At 39.6% G+C, this 24,623-nt stretch overlaps 1 protein-coding gene across 6 annotated transcripts in view; it reads left to right on the top strand.

Moving 5' to 3' along the window:
- Window positions 1–3,383: 3,383 nt before the first annotated feature.
- Window positions 3,384–24,623, top strand: part of KIDINS220 (kinase D interacting substrate 220) — a gene marked incomplete at both ends in the record, with an annotated part of 74,152 nt that continues 52,912 nt past the window's right edge. For 3 of the 6 annotated variants that reach the window (XM_081997311.1, XM_081997313.1, XM_081997315.1), the window contains 10 exons: window positions 3,384–3,491; window positions 9,684–9,782; window positions 11,734–11,832; window positions 13,333–13,431; window positions 14,292–14,393; window positions 14,863–14,961; window positions 15,860–16,057; window positions 18,141–18,239; window positions 20,735–20,833; window positions 21,580–21,678. In XM_081997311.1, the coding sequence (XP_081853437.1) occupies window positions 3,384–3,491; window positions 9,684–9,782; window positions 11,734–11,832; window positions 13,333–13,431; window positions 14,292–14,393; window positions 14,863–14,961; window positions 15,860–16,057; window positions 18,141–18,239; window positions 20,735–20,833; window positions 21,580–21,678 (1,101 nt within the window). The remainder of the gene's footprint in view (window positions 3,492–9,683; window positions 9,783–11,733; window positions 11,833–13,332; window positions 13,432–14,291; window positions 14,394–14,862; window positions 14,962–15,859; window positions 16,058–18,140; window positions 18,240–20,734; window positions 20,834–21,579; window positions 21,679–24,623) is intronic. The other 3 variants (XM_081997312.1, XM_081997314.1, XM_081997316.1) reach the window with 1 other exon arrangement.

The raw sequence follows: 24,623 nt of genomic DNA on the forward strand, positions 1-24,623 counted from the left end.
TTATAAGTGAAAATATCATGAATGAACTACAGCCTAATTTCAGGCATGTTTATTGTTCTTGGGGAGGAAAGGGGAAAAGTAAAGCATCCAAAAAACTTAACACCAACCTTTTTTATGTATTTTTGTTGGCAGGGTGGTGTGGGTTTTTGGGGGTTTTTTGCTTGTTTGTTGGGGGGGTGTGCACTTTTTTTTTTTTTTTTTGCTTTATTTAGCTGGGTTTATTTAAGGATGAGAACACTGACACATAGATTAATATGGTGCATTCAGGTTGTATTTTAAATGGAAATTTCTGTTACTGACTCCCTAAACAGTGTTTTCCCATCCACCAGTGATGTTAATCTTTTGGATGCTCTAAGAAGCTTGCCTGAAAAGTGGCAAATGAAAGCATGAGAATATAAAATCCATAATTATAATATTAGATGTTGTTGCTCTTGTTTTTATAAAAGAGATTTAATAATTCTAAGAGAGTATTACATTACACTGAAGCATAGGTGACAAAGAGTATTAACATACTTGGAGATGGTTCACCCCTACAAAGCTTTTACCATTTAAAAAAAAGTAGCATTAACATGGAGTTTGTAAAAAGAGCTCTATATGTGTTCTTCAGCATCAGGTATTGTGCTGTTAGTCAAAGGTTTAAGTTGCCTCTAAGGATTCAGACTACATTAAGGCAGAAGCTGCGCTGTCTTGGTAACTGGGACTTCCAAGTAATGATTTCTGAAGCAGGATACTTATCTACAGTGCAGCAGGGCTGCCTTTGCCTTTTTGAAGTATGACAGTAGGGAACATCAAGGGAGGAATCTTACTCTGAGGAAGAAGCAATGCTGAATGCCTTTTTTTCTTTTTAGCACCAGCTAAAAATTAATTGGTGAAATTTTGATAGCACCTGCAGAGTATAATTCTCTTGGTGAGACATTGTAGTCATGTTTTGCTGATGATTTTTAGTATAGTTTTCAATTTCATATTTGAAATGTACTGTGTAGTATGGAAAATAACGTTGGTATTTAAGGCGCAGCTACAGGAGACAAACTGGAACGTTGCACAGGGAAATCAGAAAATATCTGTGGTAGCAGTGGAGCTACTGACAAGTCATGTTTCATGAATTTTTGTTGAAATAAGTAAAAAATGATGGGAGGCATTCACGTGCCTGCATGTGAATATGTAACATCATTTTAGGTGCCCAAGAACATCTGGGCAATCTGTAATAGGGCTATAAGATACCAGTGCAGGTTGTAAGGGAGGTGAACTGTTCTGGACTGGCAGCTGGATGCCAGGCAAGATGCTGACTTTTCTGCTATTTTTGTATCTGAAATGCCTGTGTGTGGGCACAAAGTCACTTCAGTTACTGTTTCTTTTCAACCTTTCATTTTTGGTACGGTTTAGTGGTTTGGTGGTGGGTTTTTTTTTTTTGTTGTGGGTGGTGGTGGTTGTTTTTTTTTTTTGGTGTGTGTTTTGTTTTTTTGTTTTTAGTTTGCAACCTCTCAATTAGCTCTTCCTCCTACTTAAAAAAATAAAGACAATTATATGATACCACTGTTGTACTGCTCAGCCCCCTTTGCATGATGGTTCTTCAGCTGTACAGTAAACATGACAGACCTTTTGTTCTTAGTTTATTTATAGCTTTCTTGTGGGAAAGATTGGCTATTTGTGCAGTGCCTAGTAGAACTTTTGCTGGGCTTTGTGTGTCAAATCTAGATTTTAAAATTTTTTTTAACTGATTTTAGGTTTGGGTTTTAAATGATGCCTGAATGATAGGATTTGACTTGTGTATTTTTACATCGTGTGTGGACATTTGGAGTATGGACAGTTCAGATGCCTAACTCCTCTTTGGAATTTGTCCTTTAAACTGCAACCTGAATTTTAAGCCCAAATTTAATAGTGGGAGTCACAGTCCCTCCTTTGCCTCGTTTTTCTTGGGTTCTTCTGCTTGCATACCAAAATGTACGTAGTTTATAGTTTCTTTAGTCACTAGACATTTGTGTGTGCATAAAGTTCTTCTCCATGTACCCAGAGCTGCTGTTGTCTTAACTGAAGTGGGCATGTTGGCTTCTTTGCTGGCTTTTTTATATTTCTGTATGTTGGTCATCTGATGGCTGTGGTGCTGTAGGTGAGCTTAGGTTGTGTCTAACGTATCCCGACAAGACTGTGTTTGTCTATATATACTTACTTGATAAAGCAGAAAGGATGGTTTGATACTTGTTACTATGTAAGCAATTTAAAGCGGTGCTACATTGTTTGATTTAAATCTCTAAACTAACTTCTTTGCCCTAAGGGTAGTGAAGGTCGGCTGGTTTCCTCTCGTTCTAACTTCCACCCTCACATAAAAGCAACCAGTGAGTTTTTCTGCACCCCAAAATGAAGTGGAACATTAGCCAAAAAGAGACATTTGCCTGGGAAAGCCACTGGTCTTTTGTTTTCTGCCTGGTAGAGAATAACTTAACCAATGGGCTTTAGCTATCACTAAACTGGAGTTTTTCCTCTGCTGTTACACTGCTGTCACATGAGAAAAAGCCAGAGAGAGCAATCGTGTCATCTACTGGTGAGGAGGAAGATGGCGGGCTGTGTGTGGAGTATTGTCGTTAGCCCCACGACTTGTTCTGCGTACGATGAAACTTAATTTAGGTGCAATGAATAATTCAGCTTCAGGAGCAGTATGCGTACAAATTTGGCACAGTAGTACTACTGGTTCTCTGAACTTACTAGACCACAACTTTTTAGGAGGTCTTAAATGGTTCTTAATGGTGTGCCTTAACCAAGAAAAACCTTTCCTGTCTTAGAAGTTAAAAACATATAATCAGTCAACAGAAGCTGTGTTTGACTAGCAAGTTAACAACGTGCCATCACATGCAGGCATGTCGGGATAAAGATGGTAATAACTGATTTGATAAATGGTGTTTCTCAGAGTTCTGTATGGCTGCAATTTAGATATCACTGTGTTTCATAATGCTGAATAGTCTCGATATTCTGCTTATGTACATCAAGGATAAGGGTTATATTGTAACTAACTAGTATATATAAAGTATGTAACATATACAGGTATTCCTATAATGTTATATATGCAGAAAAATTTATGCAAATGAAAGATTACTATGCATTCCACTCAAAATACATATTTAGACAATACCTAAAAATTAGAATAATTCATCTTCTGTAAAATTGACTTTTCATTGAAATGTAGTGTATTTCAAAGCACGTGTCTTCACAGTGTTTTATTGAGGAGAATGGTGTGTGTTCGTACACAACCAATAACTTATTGGCATATACAATTCGTGCTTTTTAATATCAAAGTTAAATCTCATAGCCTTTGCTTACACTTTGCTTTTTTTCCTTTCCTGAAATACAGATAAGCTTTGTTATAGAAGCATTTTAAATACTGTGTGAAGATGGCAAGTCTGATGAGTCAGAGTCTGTTGACCTACGTAGAAGAAGGAAATGTTCCCGCTCTGAAAGCGCTTCTTGAGAAATGCAGGGATGTAGATGAGAGAAATGAGGTAAGATGATTTTTTGAAAGGTCAGTTTCATATTGCAGCTTACTAGCTACAGAATGAATAATTAGTGAGATCACACTGGTTATTTAACATGCAAATTTCAGTTTTATTTTCAAGTGATTGCTTACCTTTGCAGAGACTAACACACAGTATTCAGTGTCTGTTATCACCTCGGCATCTTTTGTTGTATTTGTTTTCTGAGTGCTCTTCTGAGCTGGAAAATGCAGCTCCATCCTTACTTTTTGAATTGAAACTATACCTGTATTTCTGTGGCCAGGAATTGTTTCGCAATTCACAGATCCAGCTGCATGTGCATTCTTACCCTGTCTGTTTTGGGGTGAAAGCTGGGATGATAACAACTCTTCCCCTGCATCCTCGTTTCCAGGCAAGAGAAACTTTGTTATATGATCCAAATAGGAGCAATTTACTCTGAGCACATGTGCATCTGGCTTAAAAGATATGTATCCAAAAAGTAAGTCTAGGTGTAACCAGAAGGATTAAATGACTTGACCAGGATTACAAAGGAGGTCTTGATACGCAACAGGGAGTTTAAATGTGGATTATTCGGAATCCTGGCATAGTGTGATAATTGTTAGCATCTGCTTTGTCATCTGATTTAGTCTGATTTGAGCATATCACCACCAGCAATTCAAGCAAATGTGCTGTGGCTTCATTATACTGCACTAAAGATTCCTGAGAGTTTCTTTTGAGGTTTGATTCATGCAGATGTTGCTAGTGATGTTTTACATTGTTTTGCACAATATTTAAAATTCAGCTTATTTTGATACGCTATTAAGTCTTCTGTGTATTTTACAAATAAGTTTAGATGATTTGACTAATTTGTTTTATCTCCTGTAGTAGATTTTCTGTTTTGTAAGTGTCTGGACTTTACTTTCATCTGGATGTACAGTTTGTATCATCTATTTTTATTTTAGCTCTGATTTCCTAAATAGCGTTGTAGAACTGAAACCGTGTTGACTTATGTAGTATATTCAGAGAATCTGATTCATAGAAAAATTCAGCATAGAAAGGACCACTGGAAGTCATTAGATTCAGTCTCCTCCTAATAGCAGGACTAATTTCATTGTTACGTCATATTGCTCAGGGACTTAACAAGCAAGATTTGAAAGTCCTCAAAAGGACGGAGAACCTGCAGCCTCTCTGGGCAGCGCTCCAGTGTTTAACCACTCTTTGTTTAAAAACATCTTCCTTACGTTTTATTGGAATATCCTTTGTTGCATCTTGTGACTGTTGCTTCTTGTCTTCTTGCATGTCTCGGAGAAGAATCTGCCTTTGTCTTCTAAGATTCCTTTTCTGTCGAGGTAGTATAAGGCTGATGTTGATGCCCCCTTACTCTTCTGTTTTCCAGACTGAACAAATCCAGCTCTCGGTTTCTGCTTGCATGTCTTATGCTCCAGTCTCATAAATGATTGAGTGACCCCATTGCTGGACTCTGCAGTTTGTTGATGTCTCTGTTTTTGGGAATCTCTCTGTTGGGAGCCCAAAATGGGTCATTGCGTTCTGGATTCAGCCTCACCAGTGTTGCATAGAGGGCTAGTTGTGCTCTTGTTAATGCAGCCCAGTATTTGATTTGCCTTTGTTGCTGCAGGGGCGCACTGCTGACTCATGGCCCTCGTGTTCATCAGGACCCAATGCCCACTTCAGGCAGGCAGTCCCTAGCCAGTACGGTTGCATGGGTCAGTCTGTTCCAGTCTCCGTGTTTGCCTCTGTTGAACTGCGGGGGAGTTCTCAGCCCATTTCTCCAGCCTTTTGGAATTTCCTCTGAAGGGCATCCCTGCCCTCTGGCACAGCAGCTGTTCTCCGTAGCTTGGGCCAGTCCATAAACTTACTTTCTGTTTTATGGTTCTGGGTGTTGATGAAGATGCTACAACGTTAGCCCCCAATCAAACCCTTCCAACTGGTCACCAGTTACTGTGAACAGTTGACCATTACCCATTGAGTCTGATAGTCCAGGCAGTTTTTTTACTCACCTTGTAGTGTATGAAAGACTGGCTTTCCAATTTGTTTTTTTTTTTTTCTTTTTTTTTAAGCAAGTCTTGGAAAACGCATGTTCTGTTGCGTTATTTTTTTAAATATGCATAAGATGGAAAGAATATTTTTGGAAAGAAGTCAAATGGTATATATTACTCAAAATGAAAAAGCATCATGCAAATGTGAAAACAATGTACAGAATTTAGCCTCACTGTAATTATTAGGTCTGGTTCCAATTAAAATAGTTCTCATTTATTGTTGACACGTTCATTTTATGCTGTGTATGCGCATATGCTGTGGTATTTGAGATGGGAGAATTTTTACATTTTGGAGCATACACATGAACCTCACCACCTGGCATGATGTGTATTGGTAAAAAGGAATAGTCTGTTCCCTCTGCTGGTAATTCCTCTCAACAACATGGCTGAAATCAGACTGATAGTCTGTCTTTATCAACAGTGTCAGTGCCTTCACCTTCTTTTCTAAATTTTTATTCTTTTCTTGATGGGACTGAGTACACTCCTGGGTTTCAGTGACTGCCTTTTTTGCAGAGATCATTTCCCTGATACCTAATTTTTTCAGCCTTCTCATATATTGCATTGGAGAAGGTAATTTCTGGAGACATGTATGGTTTGCATCAGTTTTAAACCCATGATATGAACACATGATATGAACAGCGGCGCTGTTCATACATATCAATGATAGGAGTTTTGTTTAAGTGCTAGCTCTTCATTGGAATTCAGTGGCATTGAGTGCAGTTCTGTTTCCGGTTTTGGACCTGCCAAGACATCTGTTCTTGGGTGAAAACAAAATACCAAAACGGGAGTGCCAGCAGAGTAGGTCTAAAAAGATTGCTGGCAAGTCAAGGTTTGCTAGTGCCAGGACCTCCCAGGCTGCAGTGTCTTGTCCAATGGTAGGATCACCCAGATTGTTAGCAACCCGTTGTATCACTGACTGTGATCAGTTGCCAGAAAAACTAGGATGTTCCAGTCAGTTTGTGTATGGATGATTTTGTTGGGTTAACATCAGCAGTTTCAGTTAAGTGGAGCAAGTCTCAGTCTCTCTGCCTTTTCCCTGCACGTCCTTTCCCCTGTGTGCACTCTTTTCTCATAGCAGACACATTGATTACTTAACAGCTAATGATAGATGCTTGCCTTGTGTGACACACTTCAATCCTAACAGCCTCCAGTTTCTTTTGATGTGCCTTCCTTTCTGCTCTTGATACTGAAGTACCTTATGCATCTTCAATTCTGAATCTTCTGTTCTCTCACGGACTGTGAGAGAGAACTAATCTGTGAGGTAACATCACTGAATGATTTCGCTAAAAAGGTACAGGGGTCTCCCTTTATAATTTGGATATTCCAATGTTTAGACTGACGTACAGATGTACGGTACTTGAGGTGCTTGTGAGAAATATGAGCATTTAGTTGTTGTGGAGTGTCTAGACTCTGGGAAAACTTTTGAGAATTAATCTGGATGTCACAGGCATAGTAGTTAGCTTTTGTTTCTGTGTTGGTGAAATCTTCATGATGTGCTAAAACATTGAACCTGTGCTTGAAACTCTCCTAGCAAAAAGGGACGGATGTTTTCAGTACACCCTTAGAAAAGCTTTAGATATGTCTAAGAAAGAACTCATGAAATATTTTTATTAATCTGTTAACTGTTTTCATAGAATAGTGTACAATGAGCAGGGATATCTTCAGCTAGATCAGGTTGCTCAGAGCCCCGTCCAACCTGACCTGGGATGTTTCCAGGGGTGGGGCATCTATCACCTCTCTGGGCAATCTGGGCTACTGTTTCACCACCCTCACTGTGAAAAATTTCTTCCTTCTCTCTAGTCGAAATCTACCCTCTTTTAGTTTAAAACCATTACCTTTTGTCCTATTGCAACAGGCCCTGCTAGAAAGTCTGTCTCCATCTTTCTTAGAAGCCCCCTTTAAGTACTGGAAGGCTGCAAGAAGGTCTCCCTGGAGCCTTCTCTTCTCCAAGCTGAACAACCCCAACTCTCTCAGCCTGTCCTCACAGCAGAGCTGTTCCATCCCTCTGATCATTGCTGTGGCCTCCTCTGGATGCTCTCCAACAGGTCCATGTCTTTCCTGTGCTGAGAGCTCCAGAGCTGGACACAGGGCTCCAGGTGGGGTCTCACCAGAGCAGAGTAGAGGGGCAGAAAGGCAGAATCCTCTCCCTCATCCTGCTGGCCATGCTGCTTTGGATGCAGCCCAGGACACAGTTGGCCTTCTGGGCTGTGAGCGCACATTGCCAGCTCATGTCCAGTTCTTCATCCACCAGTACCTCCAAGTCCTTCTTGGCAGGACTGCTCTCAAAGCAGAGATAGACAACATCAGTACCTCTTCCCTTGTCCACTGATGCAGTCGCTCCATCATAGAAGGCCACTAGGTTGGTCAGGCAGGACTTGCCCTTGCTGAAGCCATGCTGGCTGTCGCGAATCACCTCTCTGTCCTCCATGTGCCTTAACATAGCTTCTAGGAGGATCTGCTTCATGATCTTCACAGGCACAGAGGTGAGGCTGACAGGTCAGTATTCACCAGGGTCCTCCTTTCTACCCTTATTAAAGATGAATGCAGTGTTACCTTTTACCAGTCACCTGGGACTTCACGTGACTGCTGGAACAGATATTATGGAGAGTGTCTTGGCAACTGCATCAGCCAATTCGCTCAGGACTCTGGGATGCATCTTTGTCACGTTCCATGGACTTGTGCACGTTTAGGTTCCTCAGGTGGTCTTGAAGATGATCTTCTCTTACAGTGGGAGGGACTTTTCTCCTCTAGTCCAGTCGTGCAGGCCGTCCACTCGAGAGATGTGGCAAGAGAGATTGCCAGTGAAGACTGAGGCAAAGAAGTCATTGAGCACCTCAGCTTTCTTCTTATTCATTGTTACCAGTTTCCCAGTCTTGCTTATCAAGGGGTGTACACTTTCTTTGACCTTCCTTTTCTGGCTGACATACCTGTAGGAGCAGGTTGTTATTCGTTTCATCGCTTCTTAAGTTCAGCTCCAGCTGTGCCTTGGCCCTCCTGACCTCATCCCTATACAAGCGGGCAGCCTCCCTCTACTCCTCCCAGGATACCTGTCCCTGCTTCCACTGCCTGTGCATTTCCTTATTACCCTTTAGTTTGACCAGCAGGTCTCCACTCAACCATGCTGGTCTCCTGCCTTCCTTTCATGATTTCTTACACCTGGGGATCGAGAGCTCTTGTGCTTTGTGGAAAGAGTCTTTAAAGATCTGCCAGGTCTGTTCTGCTTTACTAATGAAGATTAGTGATTTTACTGTATTCTGAGTCTGCATTAATTTTTATTCTTTTCAGGGAAATCGCTGGTGTGTAACTCCTAACATGTAGCTTTTGCCTTAGTTAGAGACTAGATAATTTGAGTTTTTTACATGATACAGAGAAAAGGCAGAAGAGCAGTCAGAAAAAATTCTCTTCCTTTATTAAGGTTGTTGAAATTAACAAATTTACTGTCAAATTTAGCAAGTTTTACTTTTTATCATGCAGAATAGTTGTATCTCAGAAGTTTGCTGATACAGAAATAGGACGATGGAAGGTTGACAGATTGTAACTGACTTCTAAAACATCCTTGAAGGCAAATAAACCAGCTTTTCTATCTTTCGTCTTTCCTGAGATGAGGCGCTCTAAGAACCCGTGTTGGACAGGACAGGAATGATACCTGTATTTAGTATACTGTCAGGATGAAAGTATGGTATATAATGACTATTTTTCCTAAGACTTCAGCAAGGCTGTTACTCTGAATCGGTGTGCATGTTTTAATGGCTATTGTGGTTCCTAGGCTAGTTTTATGTATTTATTAATTTCTAAACAATGTGACTGAGTTACTTCAAGATGTAAAGATGTAACAGGCTGTATTAGAGGTGTCTTCAGTGGGCAAATAATTCAGAAAGGAAGTTATTTAACAATGTAATTTTTTTGGTAGCCATTTTTAATGTCTGAAATGTTTTGGGATTTTTTCTTTGGTTTGGGGTTTTTAATCTCTTGTGGGACAGGGTTTAATATTATGTTCTCAAGTTTACTGCATGGTTTGCAAACAAGTCCTTCTCACTTGCTTCTCACTGGCAATTAAAAACTGGAAATAACATTTCTCTGTAGTTTCTGGCCTTTTGTTGTTGGTCTATGTGCATCATTTGCTTCGCTTTCCAATGCATCACTTTTCCTATCATTCTGATTTCAGAATGGCCAGACTCCACTCATGTTGGCTGCTGAGCAAGGCAATTTAGAAATTGTCCAGGAGCTTCTCAAGAAGGGAGCTAATTGCAACTTGGAAGATGCAGTAAGTATTAGTGCTTTATGTGATAGTACCTAACAGTAGAGGAAGAAGAAATTTCAAGAGGCAGATGAAGAAAAGGAATTTAGGTTAGTGTTGAGGGAAGGAAAAAAAAAGGTGGAAAATTATGACATATAAGAGAAATTTAATCCAAAATTGCTTGGCACTCTATTCCTCTGATTTGATTCCTCAAAGAATAGGGTTATCTAAGATATTTTAAATGTCTGAGAGTATCTGCTGAATGCTGCTGCTGTTTGTTTTGGAAGATTAGTACTTGGAAGTGGTAATAATAGGATTGTCAGTAGTGGGTAGGAGCTACAGAGAAATACAGTAGCAAAGATGAGGTCCATGTGATTTTGCTTATCTCAGTGAAGTTGTGGTATGTTGGGATTTTTTAATTCTTTTTTTTTTTTTTTTTTGCTTGCTTTTGGTGTTTTTCAATAAATACTGAGGGAGAATTTAGGTTAAAGGATTATTTCAGGTGAAAGCCAGAACAATGGCAGAGAAGGGTTTCATATTTATGAATTGTCTTCCTGCCTTTGCGGAAGAGGTTGACTCTAGGTGAAAGATGCCTAGAAAGTGTGAATAGGACAGAGGTGGTGTTAGAAAGTTTTGAAAGGTCTGTATATTCCAATGAAGAGTGATAAACAGTAAAAGGATGTTTCTTGTGGGTTTTTTTTTTCGTTTGAACTTCGTTTAATTGTAGCAGTGTAGACATCCAGGAGAGGTCTGTCATTTGCTTTAATGTTACAGTTCCTATACTTACAGGAAGAACAGTTACTATATAAACTGTTGCTATATTTATATGTGTATAGCACATAAACAGTAGTCCACACCTGGACATGGCTTGAGCAGCAGATGGAAGGTACGTGGAATGCAAGAGGAAACGTGTCTCTGAAGTGATCACAAATCTAAGGAGCTGTATTGGTCCTGGCTGAGATGGAGTTAATTTTCCCCATAGCAGCCCTCATAGTGCTGTGCTTTGTATTGGCAGCTAGAAGGGTGGTGGTGTATAACACACCAGTGTTTTGGCTGTTGCTGGGCAGTGCAGGCACAGTATCAAGGCTGTCTCTCCAGCATTCGCCCTATACCAGTAGGCTGGGGGTGAGCAAGATCTTGGGAGGGGACATTGCCAGAACAGCTGATCCAAACTGTCCAAAGGGATATTCCACATCCTATAATGTCAGCTCAGCAATAAAAGCGAAGAGAAAGGCGGGGGGGGAGGGCATTCATTTTTGTCTTGCGGAGCAACTGCTCTAAGTCCTGCTTCCTGGGAAGTGGCTGGACATCGCCTGCTATTGGGAAGTAGAGAATAAAAGGTTTTTTTTCCTTTGCTTCTGCACATGGCCTTTGCTTTTGCTTTATTAAATTGCCTTTATTTTGACCCATGAGGGTTTTTTCCATCTATTTTCTCCCCTGCCATCCTGCTGAGGAGGGGAGTGATAGAGTGGCTTGGTGGGCACCTGGCATCCGGGCCAGGTCAACCCACCGCAGAAGCTGTGATCAAAATTCCCCTGCATATTAGCCCTTTGGGTGCTGTTACCCACTGTATGTGGAGACAGACCGCCACCATTTTCTGGGGTCTTGGTAACCATCTTGACCCCACCCACCAGTTCTCAATGTCTTGACCTCATGCTCTAATCCTTTGTAGGTGTTGCTTCCTCCATAAATTTTTTTAAGAAGTTAATCTGCAGTGAACTGAGGAGTAGACAGTGATAGGTATTGGGTAGGAGAGGGGATAATTAAAGGGAAGATTGGAGCAGTTGCTGGTCTGTACTTTCATGAGTATACCTGGAAAATAGTCTAGGAGTTTATTACTTTTTTTTTTTTCCCCCCCCCAAAGGACAGCTTTTTTTAAGGGGTTGTGGATTTTATATTGTAGGTTAAACACTTGAAAAACAAGGTAATTGTATTGAAATATTGAATATCGCTTAAAAATGTTTTTTCCTTTTTCTAGGATAACTGGACAGCTCTTATTTCAGCAGCTAAAGAAGGACATGCAGCTATTGTAGCAGAGCTACTCAGTTACAATGTCAGTTTGGAGCATCGGGATTTGGTAGGTATTGTCCTAGTGTAAAAATAAAATAGTTTTTAGTAAGAAGAACAATTTTGAGAGTTGGAGATTTTCAGTATTGTAAAACAAATCAAAGGTCTTTTATTCTTAAATTATGTATTCAGTGTTATTAAAAAGGAAAGGATTATATATTTAAAGATTGTTTTTACAGCAGCAAAATAGTTGTGTTAGTGTTAATAAAGGCAACTTGTTTTCTAAGACTACTTTTTTCCTCTAATTTGCTTTGGAAAAAAGCTAAACTGAAGAACAATTTGATTTTTGTGTGTGTTTTGTGTGGGTGGGGTTTTTGGCGGGATAGGGGGATTGGTTTGTTGAGTGGGGTTTCTTTTGGTGGTGATGGCTTTTTTAAAGTGTTCTGGTAAAATAAATGTTATCTTTTCCCAGAGATGTCTGTCCATATTTACTTTTTCTCTGGACAACCGTGATTATTCATACAGCAGTCCTTGTTCTCAATATTCTGGAACTTGCTTTTATTAATCTTGCCAAATTTTTTGTATAGGAAAGTGGGCACTATAGTCAAGTCCACCCAAAGAATTACAGAAGTTGCTTATGTGATTAGAAGTTTAGATGCCTCTGAAGAGCTATAGACTTGTCTCCATTGATTGAGGAGGGAATTAGGTACCTGCAAGGACTAGTTTTGTTCTGCTTAAGTTAAAGTATGAAAAACCACTAGGGAAGAGTTCAAGTGCTTCCTTTAATTGAAGTTCCACTCTGTCTGAAGGCTGAGGCATCTTGCCATGTCCTACTAATATAGCTTTTTCGTAAGTGTAGTGTTAAGCACATCCACATTGCCAGTGGTTGATTTCTAGGCCTGTCAGTCAGTGGAATCTTTTACCTCCCAAAAAGTGTATTATAAAGAAACAAATAAAAATTGTTCTTACAGTTGTCAGAGGCATACTGTTGTTCTAAAATTAATTTTCATTACCTGACCTGTCAAATGCCTTAGGTAATGAAACCTCATTGTATCCTAGTTTACAAACTCAAATGAACACACCAATGCAGTTTGAGGTTAATTGGTCTTATTACTTCCTTAAGAGGACACATGTTTTGCTTTTGCATGCAGAAGTTAATGATTACATAGTTACTTTATGAAAGCCAGCTGTCTGTTACACAAATCCAAGGTAAACCCTCCCTGTTAATTGATTTAGATTCTAGACTTTTGGTTTAAGAAAGTGCTTTCTTTTTGGTTTGTTTATCTAGTGATCAGATTTGTATGCACTTGAAGTCTGAATTGAGTGTTTACAGCAAATTCAGGATACTATATTCTCCCAAGTTTTGCATACGGCGGGAAATTAGTGCTTTCATATGTGTGCTTATTATTTACCCTACATAAGTAGGATTACAAGGTTGTGTAGTCAATCCTTACTATGTTTTGGGCTTGCGAAACAGTCTTAGGACAAATACAGAATGAAATAAAAGTCACTAATTAGGTTTCTAAAGATACTTTTCAGTTTTTATATTTCTTTGAATTGTGCTTGCCAGGGGGGATGGACTGCCCTTATGTGGGCATCATATAAAGGCCGTACCGAAGTAGCTAAACTGCTGCTTGAGAAAGGAGCAAATCCAAACATCACAGGAATGGTAAGTTTTAGTCTTAAACACCCCCTTCTCCCAAATGTTTAAAGTCCTGACTTGTAGACTCATCTTATCTTGAGTAAACATTTTGCATTTTTTTGCCATATAACATTAATGACTATCTTTATAAAGGGATTGCTTTAATAACTTGTATGACGGCCACTGTTTCTTTGATTAATTTAGATCTTCTTTAATTAAAGCAAATGAGTGTATAGCTCTTTTTAAGATTTAAATTAGCAGGAGAGGAAATAGTAAAAGATAAGTAGTATATCTAATGCTACTTGTATAACAACTGTAATTTTTCTGCATCTGTAGATGTTAATGGAGTAACTAATACATGCAATGTAGAAACAATAATTGTTTCATAATAGTTACAAAATGGGCTAGGTTATATAAATATGTACCATACATGTGAGACACAATTGAAGAAGAGATTTATTTCATTTTGTAAGCTTTTTCTATAAAAGTACAGGCATGTTGAAACTTGAATGAACAATTTGTTTAGACTGTCAGTTTTGTGGTCTTTGACGCAACAGTGAACAATCAAAGAACAACACTAGTAACTTACCTTTCTGATCATCCATTTCATCTGGTTTGCATATGCAGCTTCTGCATGCATGATATGATTGATTTGTAGTCCTGATTACTTACAAAATTGATTCAAAACAGTAGAAATCTTCCTAGATATCATCTAGACAATGTACTAGGCAATAGTTATTGATATGTAGTTAGATTTATTTTTGTGTATTCCTTCTTCTGTGGGTTTATTGTTTCTTGGAGCATTGTGATCAATATTGTTCATGAAAGATAATTAAGACTGATTTTATTTCATATGAGGTTTTTTGGTTTGTTTTTTTTTTCCTAAGCAATACAGTGTTTATCCAATTATTTGGGCAGCAGGACGGGGCCACTCGGATATAGTACATCTCTTACTGCAATATGGAGCTAAAGTGAACTGCTCTGACAAAGTAAGCTATATTTATATAATACTTAATTTCTTTAATGCTTGATACATTTCTTGCAAAAGTAAGTTGTTTTAAAAAAGTGAAAATCTATGAGTTTTATTGGAAAAATGCCTGCTGTTATATTTTGCCTGTGAGATTGGAATTAGTGTGCTAGAGTAAGTCATTATACATGCAAGAGGTTTTTCCATAATATGCTGAAGATGATTGTGAACATTTATTTCAGTGGAGCATATTTCTGTTTTCTAAGCTATTATAAACCTTGCTCTTCTAGGTTGCATAGGAAAATAATTCTTATAGCTATCATCTACAAAGAAAAACTTAAAATGGCTTTTCAAATGCTTGTGTTAATTCACAAGACCAAATTACATCTTTGTAAAAAACTAAAGCAGTATAGCATAGGATGAATACTAGATTGTGGGGGATACTAAAGACAGGGAGCAATATGATAAAATGTTATAAATGGTTTTTGCAGTATGGAACCACCCCACTGGTTTGGGCAGCAAGGAAAGGTCATTTGGAGTGTGTGAAATACTTGTTGCAGATGGGAGCTGATGTTGATCAAGAAGGAGCTGTAAGTAACTGTTCGTATGTAGATCTGTGTGTCCTTTTTTATACAAATACCAAGAAATACATGAAACAAGATTAAACATTGATGTTGGAGTATGTTACTTTCCAGCTATTTGCAAACTACGTGAGGATTATTTAAACTTCTTTGTGCCTTTTAATAAAAATATTATGTAACTAGGGAGTTGTATTGATAGTTGACACACTGTTACGTAAAGTGTAAATTTTAATGAACAGAAGTGAATTTAGATTATTGTTCTCTGCAGGTTAACACTATTCTGTGTTAATAGAATTAATTCTGTACCCAAGCCTGATACATCAAACAACTTATTCCTCAGTGCAATTTGAAAAGTAAATCAAACACAAAGCATCTTTTGAAAATAATAATGACTGTTGTGCCTTTTCAGAAGTTGGAAATTTTTTAGACCTTTTCAGCTGCATATTGTTTTTTAAATGAAACAGATTTTATTTCTTACTGTATAAGACACTTCAAATGCTTGTAAAAAAAAATCAGTGAATGTTAAGTGGAAAATTAGGACAACTTTTTGGTATTCATATGATTATTTCTGAAGTTCTTCAAAAAAACTCCTTGTGAGCAGTATTGGCAGGCATGGGTGCTCTGAGTATTCTGTGTTCCCATAACACAAGAAAATTATTTTACCGTGTGTATGGCATTCAGGAGTTAGAATAAACTGATCTCAGCTTTACTGTTTGCATTTGAAGTGTTTTCTACTATATTACTGAGTGTTTTTTTTTAAAAAAAGCATAGCAAAGTGCACTTCAAAACGTAAAACATTTGGATGGTTAAGAAAGTCATGTCAGTGAGTGTTCTTTTGTTATTTAAACTACTGGTATAATGATGATTTTTATATTCACTGTACAATAAAATCTGTTTTTGTTTAAAGAATTCTATGACTGCACTTATTGTAGCAGTGAAGGGTGGCTATACTGACTCAGTAAAAGAAATACTGAAAAGGAACCCAAATGTAAACTTAACAGATAAAGATGGGAATACAGCTTTGATGATTGCATCAAAGGAGGGACATACTGAAATTGTGCAGGATCTTCTTGATGCTGGAACTTACGTGAACATTCCTGATAGAGTGAGTAAATTTTCATCATAATTCTGGTTTATATATATGTAATAATAACAATAATACATATTGAAATACCAATGTATGCAAATTTGTGGGTACATGATTTTTCTGGCTTTCTAATTTTTCTGCCACCTAGGGGTATTTTTATGTATTGCTATTTTACAAGTATGTCATGGCAAATGTTGCTGTGTGAAGGTAAAGCATAGATATAATAAAATTCTTTTTGAGATTCTTGAGATTCTTGAATTGTGAGTTTCCATAGGGCATGGAAATGATTTATGGTTGTATATTTGTTGTATCTGTAACATAAGGCTAATACTAAGCAAACTTTCAGGTTTGGGGTGGGGTTTTTGTGTGTTAATACATGTGGTAGTGCTGTTAAAATTGTAAAGCAATGGATGTTATAAGAAAGAATATATTTCATTCAGTGTCTACCTTTATCTTTTACAGTTAAACTTTTTACTAGGAAACTTGCATGTATTAGAGGAAGACCAGCTCTGGGTTAAGACATGTAAATGTAACTGTTGAAAGATGCGGTGCGTACCTGAGCTGCGATTGCATCGTTCAGTCTGGGCAGTGACCAGCGTGTGAATCTGCTTGCTAGCAGCTCAGGGATTTACGTGGTTGCTCATATAGGTGCTTCGGTGTGTCTGCAGTGTCCTCTTGACAGTCAGGTTTTTCTGAAGTGTCAGAGGCAGGCCAAGCACTGCACCCTTGGGGCTATAGGTGGTTAGATACCTAAAATTAAGTGCCTCTGTCAAGGTCACTGTTTTAGTTCAGAGCAGTAATACCATTTTGGGACTAATATACATTTTTGGATTGTAATTCCCAATCCCTAATTACATTGCTTGGGGTTGCAGAGAAGAGAAGAAAGCCTCCTAATACTTGGCACATAATTTTAAAAGGATTTTTGGATGCGTTTTTGTGTATTTCAAGTGTCAGCTTAGTATATCTTTTAGATGGCTATATACTGAGCTGCAGTGTTGCATGTGGCAACAAATTTTATCTCGGGCACATATCAAAGCAAAATCTTAAATATTTAAGAAAATACGTTGCAATCTGCCTTCCCACCTCTTCTGTAACGGATTTCTACAACTGTCTGCATTCCTGTGCTTTTAGGAAGGATAAGTTACAGCTTTCAGTACAGCTGACTGTATTCCAAAAATACATCAAACAATGAATAGTCTTAGTTTCAGATGCTAGAGTAGGTTTTGATAAGGAAAATTTCTTGGTTTGCAGCCAGGTATGTACTGATGGCGACTGATGGGGATCTACTACTCCTGAGCTTTCTAGCTGAATTCCACGCCTCAGATTTAATTATACTTTTATTTATTTTTCCTGTTTCATGATAAAAGAACTATTAGGTAGTTTCAAGGTTTCATTTTCTGAAATTCTGACATATCCTTAAGTGTTATAATCAGAAGCCTTAAGCCGAATTATAATTTTGTTTTATGTATTTACCACAGTAAAATAACATTTTTCTTTTGATCAATTTGAGATAAAATCGGCCTTTTGCTTCTTTTCTTTGTAACAGCATAGTGTATGTAAGCAGGATAGCAGTCAAATCTGCACAAAAAAAGGGATAAAATTCTTTAAAATTCTTGAAGATCTTTTGTCAGCTGTGAAACATCTAAAGGAGACAGCCAACATTCTTGTCTGATTGTAAAGAGGTTATTACTGTGAGTAATTACTTGTCTGATTGTAAAGAGGTTATTCCTGTGAGTGGTTGGTCTTCCTATGAACGTAGAGGACAGCTGGATTTTTTTCATATTCATAATTTGTGCTGTTATTTTTTAGGCTACTGGTTTAAGTTGGACCTATTTTTGAGGTGTTTGTTTTGCCATAAATGTATAATACCGCATGTGTTTGCAAAAAAATAGAAAAAATTGAGTCCAGAATTTTTTCTTTTATATACCTGTTTTTTGCAGAGCTAGAACTATTTTTTTGTATCGTTCTTTAAAATGAGTGCAGATTTCTTAATGTAAACAGGCATAGTGTATATTTTTGAGGCTATAATTCATTCTGTGGTGCATTTCTTTTTGCTAAATAGTATTAATTAATCTTCAATATACTTTCACAATTTTTCTAGAGTGGTGACACAGTGCTGATTGGGGCTGTTAGAGGAGGTCATGTTGAAATTGTGAGGGCCCTGCTCCATAAATATGCTGATATAGATATCAGAGGTCAGGTAAGTACAACAATGTAAATGTTAGAGTAGTTCTTAAATAGGAGGTGAATTTGAATATGAAACAATTATACCATGTTTCTGAAAACTGGTCTTTAAAAACTTGTTCAGTCTACTCTGTAGGAAACTCAGATTCTCATTAAACATTAAAAATACATCATGTTGCTATGCGGCTTTTAAGATATAAGACATATGTAGTTGTAATGACTTGCTAAGCAGCATTTTTTTTCAATTAATTTGTACAACAGTTGAAAAACAAAAGATGTAAATTGAACTTATTTCATCCGCACTACTGGACAGGTTTAAAATAACTGAATACTTCAAAAAAACTTTAATATTCCTATTTTAATACTTAATGTTTTAAATATCAATATATTAAAATACAATACACTTTAAATTATATCTGTTGTCAGTGCAGTCCTATCACTATGCCTGGTTGGTTCTTGTCTCTTAACTTCCTTTCTCACGTTAAGCGGTGTTGTTGGCGATTTTCCATGTTTTCTACCTACCCCATCTGTCTGTCTTGTCCTTTGATTAAGGTATTGTTTTTATTCTTCTACCAAAAGCTCTCTTACTCAGCGTGGCACTTGTTTTTATTGTTACATTCAACTTGCTTTCTTTTGCTTGAAGCTATTCAAATCGCTTCACTTGCAGGCACATATGTTCTGCCAAGTTTGAACACAAAACTAACTAGGCACTGAGAGCTGCAAAGATTCAGTGCGTGCTATTGATGTAGAGCCTCTTTGAGAAGCCAAGAAGCTTTCAGTTTGGAGAAAGAGTAGTGTTTGGATCTCTTCCCCTAACCTGCCATTTGAAACCTGGAATTGTGTGTCTCGGCTTCTTGCTGACATGGATCTGAAAATCTGGGGCTTTTCAACATCATGATATGACCAAGGCAATACAGAAACAGTGAGAGGATCCAGCCTCTTCAGGGGCGGGGAAGCTTGTGACTTCTGGCAGTGATTAATCTAGGGAATACTTTTGTGGCCTTGTTGACACAGCAGGAGTGAGTGCCATCAAAGCAATGTTGTGGCTGTGTGCTTCAGATCTTCAGATTAGGACCAGCAGTATCAAAATGAGTGATGAGCACTCCTGTTTAGCAGCTCCCCTGCTGTTCGGCACCGCAGCACCTGTCTGCCAGCCAGAACTGTTCTGGGGAGACTTGCTGCCTGCCGAAATCTGTGATGTTCCAGAAAGATTGCTGGGTCTTGTCCAGCCTTCCAGCAACTGTGTTCCTTGCTGCTCATTCATTCATATGGACACTAGTCAGAGGAGACCTTGAGCAGATAAAATGTGACTATAGGGCTCTAGGAGCAAGTGTTGGGGTAGTGGAGGGCTCAGGTGGTGTTCTTCTCAGCCTTTCTAGTAAGGGGGAAATGCCCAGCTGTGTGCATCTGGCAGAGCAGTGCCTGGCTGTGCAGGTGATACTGCTGGCGAGGAGTCAGCTTCCTCAGGCTGGTATCTTGTTGGAAGCCACCTGACTGAAGGACAGGGTATGTGAAACCCGGGTGACCAGAAAGGAAGAAAATCTTAGAGACCGGGCTTGTTAAACTGGTGAGAAAGGCTTTAAACTCAGTTTTCTGTGAAGACCACGAGTGGGAAAGGAGGAGCTGCAAATGAAAGAAGCAAGCAAGGGAGAAGTCTGCAAGGGAGACTTTGACATTTCTGCTTAGAAGGAGATGTGTGTTCAGAGGCTTTTCTTAAAAGTATCTACACAAGTGTGCATCAGAGTCATGCTGCAGTTACTAGGCTACAAAAAGATTGCAGACATGGTGACTTCCTGAGATAGCACAGATCACTGGAGAAAAAAAAGATGACACAAGCAGATTTGCAACTTTCAACCATTCACCCTGTTTCAGTGATACAGTATATAGCTGATGTGCATTCTGGTACTTTGTGTTGACTTTCATGTCCATCTACTTCTATAGCTTTCCAGCTTACATGGCCTGTTTTTAGGGCAGCCAACCAGTTCCCCAGTACAACATTTTTATTAGGCTGTGCTGTAAAGTTGAGAAGAAAATGGAACTTTTTTTCAAAGGCCTGGAAGTGATTAGTACCTCCATGTTCTAATAGGAGAGAATTAAAAATTTTTTTTTAAAGCAGCAGAGAAACATGACTATTACATAATAGGTGTTACGAAGTCAACAGTGTGTTGTTTCATTAGAGAACATACATACTTGAGTTAGAACTGAATACCCCTGTATAGTTTTGGAAGCTGTTTCAAGACAGGTTGAATCTGCTTGGATTGCCGCAGCTGTTAAAAAATTTTGCACAGGTTTTTAAAACAGATTTGTATTCTATAGCCAGATTTCCACCCCTTCTAAGTTCTATTGGTGTACAGATTAAATTTGGTAGCATTTCCCTTTGCCCTGAATGGTGCTAAAATTTGCTGTGTTATGTGCTGTGTTCAATATAGCGGCTGTATTTTATGTACAGTATTTTAAATTAATCCAACTGAATGAAAGTACTGTTAACATTTAATACTCTCTTTTTTCCAGGATAATAAAACTGCTTTGTATTGGGCAGTTGAGAAAGGAAATGCTACAATGGTGAGGGATATCTTGCAATGCAACCCTGATACTGAAACATGTACGAAGGTAATTATTATAATTTTAGTTGATATAATTTGCTTTGTTTAACATCTGTATGTGATGTTAAGATCAAAATACCAAATTCAGCTTTTCTGAAATGTGGATACTGTAAAAACAAACAAAAATATAAAGGGGGGAAAAAAAACCCCCACAACAACAACAAACAAAACAAAATAGCCACCACAACAAAACAACAAATGCTGCCAAAAAACCCCACTAAAAAAAACCCTCAGACTTCTTTTTTTCCTGAAACACAAAATTTACTTTCAGAAATAGTAATGTCCCTTTTGTTGGTAAGCATCACCTACTACTAAAATTTAGTAGTAGGGAACGCGTGAGTATTCTACCTCAGCAACATTGACATGACCAGCAATAAGGAGTAGAGAGTGAGTTCTACGGGAGAGTGAGGGAAGAGGCTTCTGATATTGCTAAGCTTGAAATTTCAGACCTCCATTTATTGCATGTGCAGGAATAAAAAAAAAAAAAAAAAATAGAGCAAGTAGTATGTACAGCAGTGAATTACCTTTTCCCCGGGTCTCTTCTCAAAATACTTTGCATTATATCTGAACCTTCTCTTTCTCTGTTTGGCACTGTTATTAACAGAAATATATTTTGCACTTGTATTTTGTTCTGTGATTCTAATCAATCTAGAATAAAGGGTCTGTGATACTTTTTCAAGAACCTGTGCAGTAACGTATTGTTACTTAAACAGAAATGAAAATTTGCTTATTATGCCTACTTTTCTCTTTTAGGATGGAGAAACACCACTTATAAAGGCAACCAAGATGAGAAACATTGAAATAGTAGAGCTTCTTTTGGACAAAGGAGCTAAGGTCTCTGCTGTAGACAAGGTAAAGAGTATTCTTTGTTTTCTGTAGTATATTTAATCATTTTACAGAATCACAGAATCAATAACATTGGAAAAGACCTTTAAAATCATCAAGTCCAACTGTCAACCCAATACCACCATGCCACTAAACTGTGTCCTGTTTTTTGAACGCCTCCGGTGATAGTGACTCCACCACCTTCCTGCGCAGCCTGTTCCAATGTTTGACCTCTCTCTCAGTAAAGAAATTTTTCCTAATATCCAGTCAAAACCTCCCCTGGCGCAACTTGAGGCCATTTCGTCTTGTTCTATTGCTAGTTACTTGGGAGAAGAGACCAACACCCACCTCACCACACCCCCCTTTCAGGTAGTTGTAGCGAGTGATGACGTCTCCTCTCAGACTCCTCTTCCTCAGACTGAACAACCTCAGTTCCCTCAGCCACTCTTCATGAACCTTGTTATCCAGAGCCCTCACAGCTTCGTTGCCCTTCTGGAGCATGTCCAAAGCACCTCAATGTCCTTCTTGTAGTGAGGGGCCCAAAACTGAACACAGTGTTTGAGGTGCAGCCTCACCAGTGCCGAGTACAGGGTACAATCACTTCCCTACTCCTGCTGGCCACGCTAGTTCTGATACAGGCCAGGACGCTGTTGGCCTTCTTGGCCACCTGGGCACACTGCCGGCTCATGCTCAGCCGGCTTTCAACCAGCACCCTCAGGTCCTTTTCTGCCAGGCAGCTCTCCAGCCACTCCTCCCCAAGCCTGTAGCGTTGCATGGGGTTGTTGTGACCCAAGTGCAGGACCCTGCACTTGGCCTTATTAAACCTCATACAGTTGACCTCAGCCCATCGATCCAGCCTGTCCAGATCCCTCTGCAGAGCCCTCCTACCCTCCAGCAGATCAACACTCCCACCCAACTTGGTGTCATCTGCAAACTTACTGAGGGAGCACTCAATCCCCTCATCCAGGTCATCAATAAAGATATTGAACAAGACCAGCCCCAAAACTGAGCCCTAGGGAACACCACTTGTGACGGCCGCCAACTAGATTTAACTCCGTTCACCACAACTCTCTGGGCTCGCCATCCAGCCAGTTCTTTATCCAGTGAAGAATACACCTGTCTAAGCCATGAGCTGCTAGTTTCTCCAGGAGAATGCGTGAGAGATAGTGTCAAAGGCTTTACTAAATTCCAGGTAGACAACATCCACAGCCTTCCCCTCATCCACTAGGCGGGTCACCTGGTCATAGAAGGAGATCAGGTTAGTCAAGCAGGACCTCCCTTTCATGAACCCTTGCTGGCTGGGCCTGATCCCTTGGTTGTCCTGCACGTGCCCTGTGAGCACCTTCAAGATGAACCTCTTCATAATCTTCCCCGGTGCCAAGGTCAGGCTGACAGGCCTGTGGTTCCTGGGATTCTCCTTCCAGCCCTTCTTGTAGATGGGTGTCACAATGGCAAGCCTGCAGTCTTCTGGGACCTCCTCTGTTAACCAGGACTGTTGATAAATGATGGAAAGTGGCTTGGCAAGCTCTTCTGCCAGCTCCCTCAGTACTCTTGGGTGGATCCTGTCTGGCCTCATAGACTTGTGGGTGTCCAGGTGGCATAGCAGGTCATTAAGTGCTTCCTGCTGGATCATGGGGAGTTTTTGTGCTCTCCATCCCTGTCTTAGGGCTCAGGGGGCTGAATACCCTGAGGATACCTCATCTGGCTATTAAAGACTGAGGCGAAGAAGGCATTAAGTACCTCAGCCTTGTCCTCATCCTTGGTGACAGTGTTCCCCTGGCATCCAATAAAGGATGGAGATTCTCCTTGCCTCTCTTTTTGTTGTTAATATATTTGTAAAATCATTTTTTGTTATCCCTTATGACTGTGGCCAGACTGAGTTCTAGCTGGGCTTTTGCCTTTCTAATTTTGTTTCTGTATGACCTAACAAGATCCTTGTACTCTTCTTGAATTGCCTTCCCCTTCTTCCAGAGGTGATAAACTCTCCTCTTTTCCCGGAGTCTGAGCAAAAGCTCCCTGTTCAGCCAGGCCAGTCGTCTTCCCTGCCAGCTCATCTTACAGTACAAGGGGACTGCCTGGTCCTGCGCCTTTAAGATTTCCTTTGTGAAGACTGTCCAGCCTTCCTGGACCCATTTGCTGTTCAGGACTATGTCCCAAGGGACTCTTTCAACCAGTGACCTGAACAGGCCAAAGTCTGCCCTCCGGAAGTCCGTGGTAGTGGTTTTGCTGACCCCTCTCCTTACTTCACCAAGAACTGAGAATTCTGTCATTTCATCATCACTAAGCCCAAGGCAGCCTCTGACCACCACATCTCCCACCAGTCCTTCTGTTCGTAAACAGCAGGTCAAGTGAGGTACCTCCCCTGATAGGCTCACTTACCAGCTGTGTCAGGAAATTATCCTCCACACACTCCAGGAACTTCCTAGACTATTTCCTCTCTGCTGTGTTGTATTTCCAGCAGATGTCTGGTAAGTTGAAGTCCCCTACAAGAACAGGGGCTAGTGATTGTGAGATTTCTGCCAGTCGCTTATAGAATGCTTTGTCTGCTGCTTCATCCTGGTTGGGTGGTCTATAACAGAACCCTGCAGGATATCTGCCTTGTTTGCTTTCCCCCTCATCCTTACCCATAAGCACTTCACTTTGTCATCACAGTCGTTGAGGTCTGTACAATCAAAACACTCCCTAACATACAGAGCCACCCCACCACCTCTCCTTCCTTGCCTATCCTTTCTGAAGAGCTTATAGCCATCTATTGCAGCACTCCAGGCATGCGAGTCATCCCACCATGTTTCTGTGATGGCAACTAAGTCATAGCTGTCCTGCTGCACAATGGCTTCCAGCTCCTCCTGTTTGGTGCCCATGCTGCGTGCATTGGTGTAGATGCACTTGAGCTGGGCTATCGGTTTCGCCCCCAAGTCTGGCATGCCATCCCTAGGCTCGTCTCTAGTGAGCCTGGTTTTGTCCTTTTCCTC

The sequence above is a fragment of the Phaethon aethereus genome (genome assembly GCF_964289735.1).
Source record: "Phaethon aethereus genome assembly, chromosome: 3".
Classification (NCBI taxonomy): domain Eukaryota; kingdom Metazoa; phylum Chordata; class Aves; order Phaethontiformes; family Phaethontidae; genus Phaethon; species Phaethon aethereus.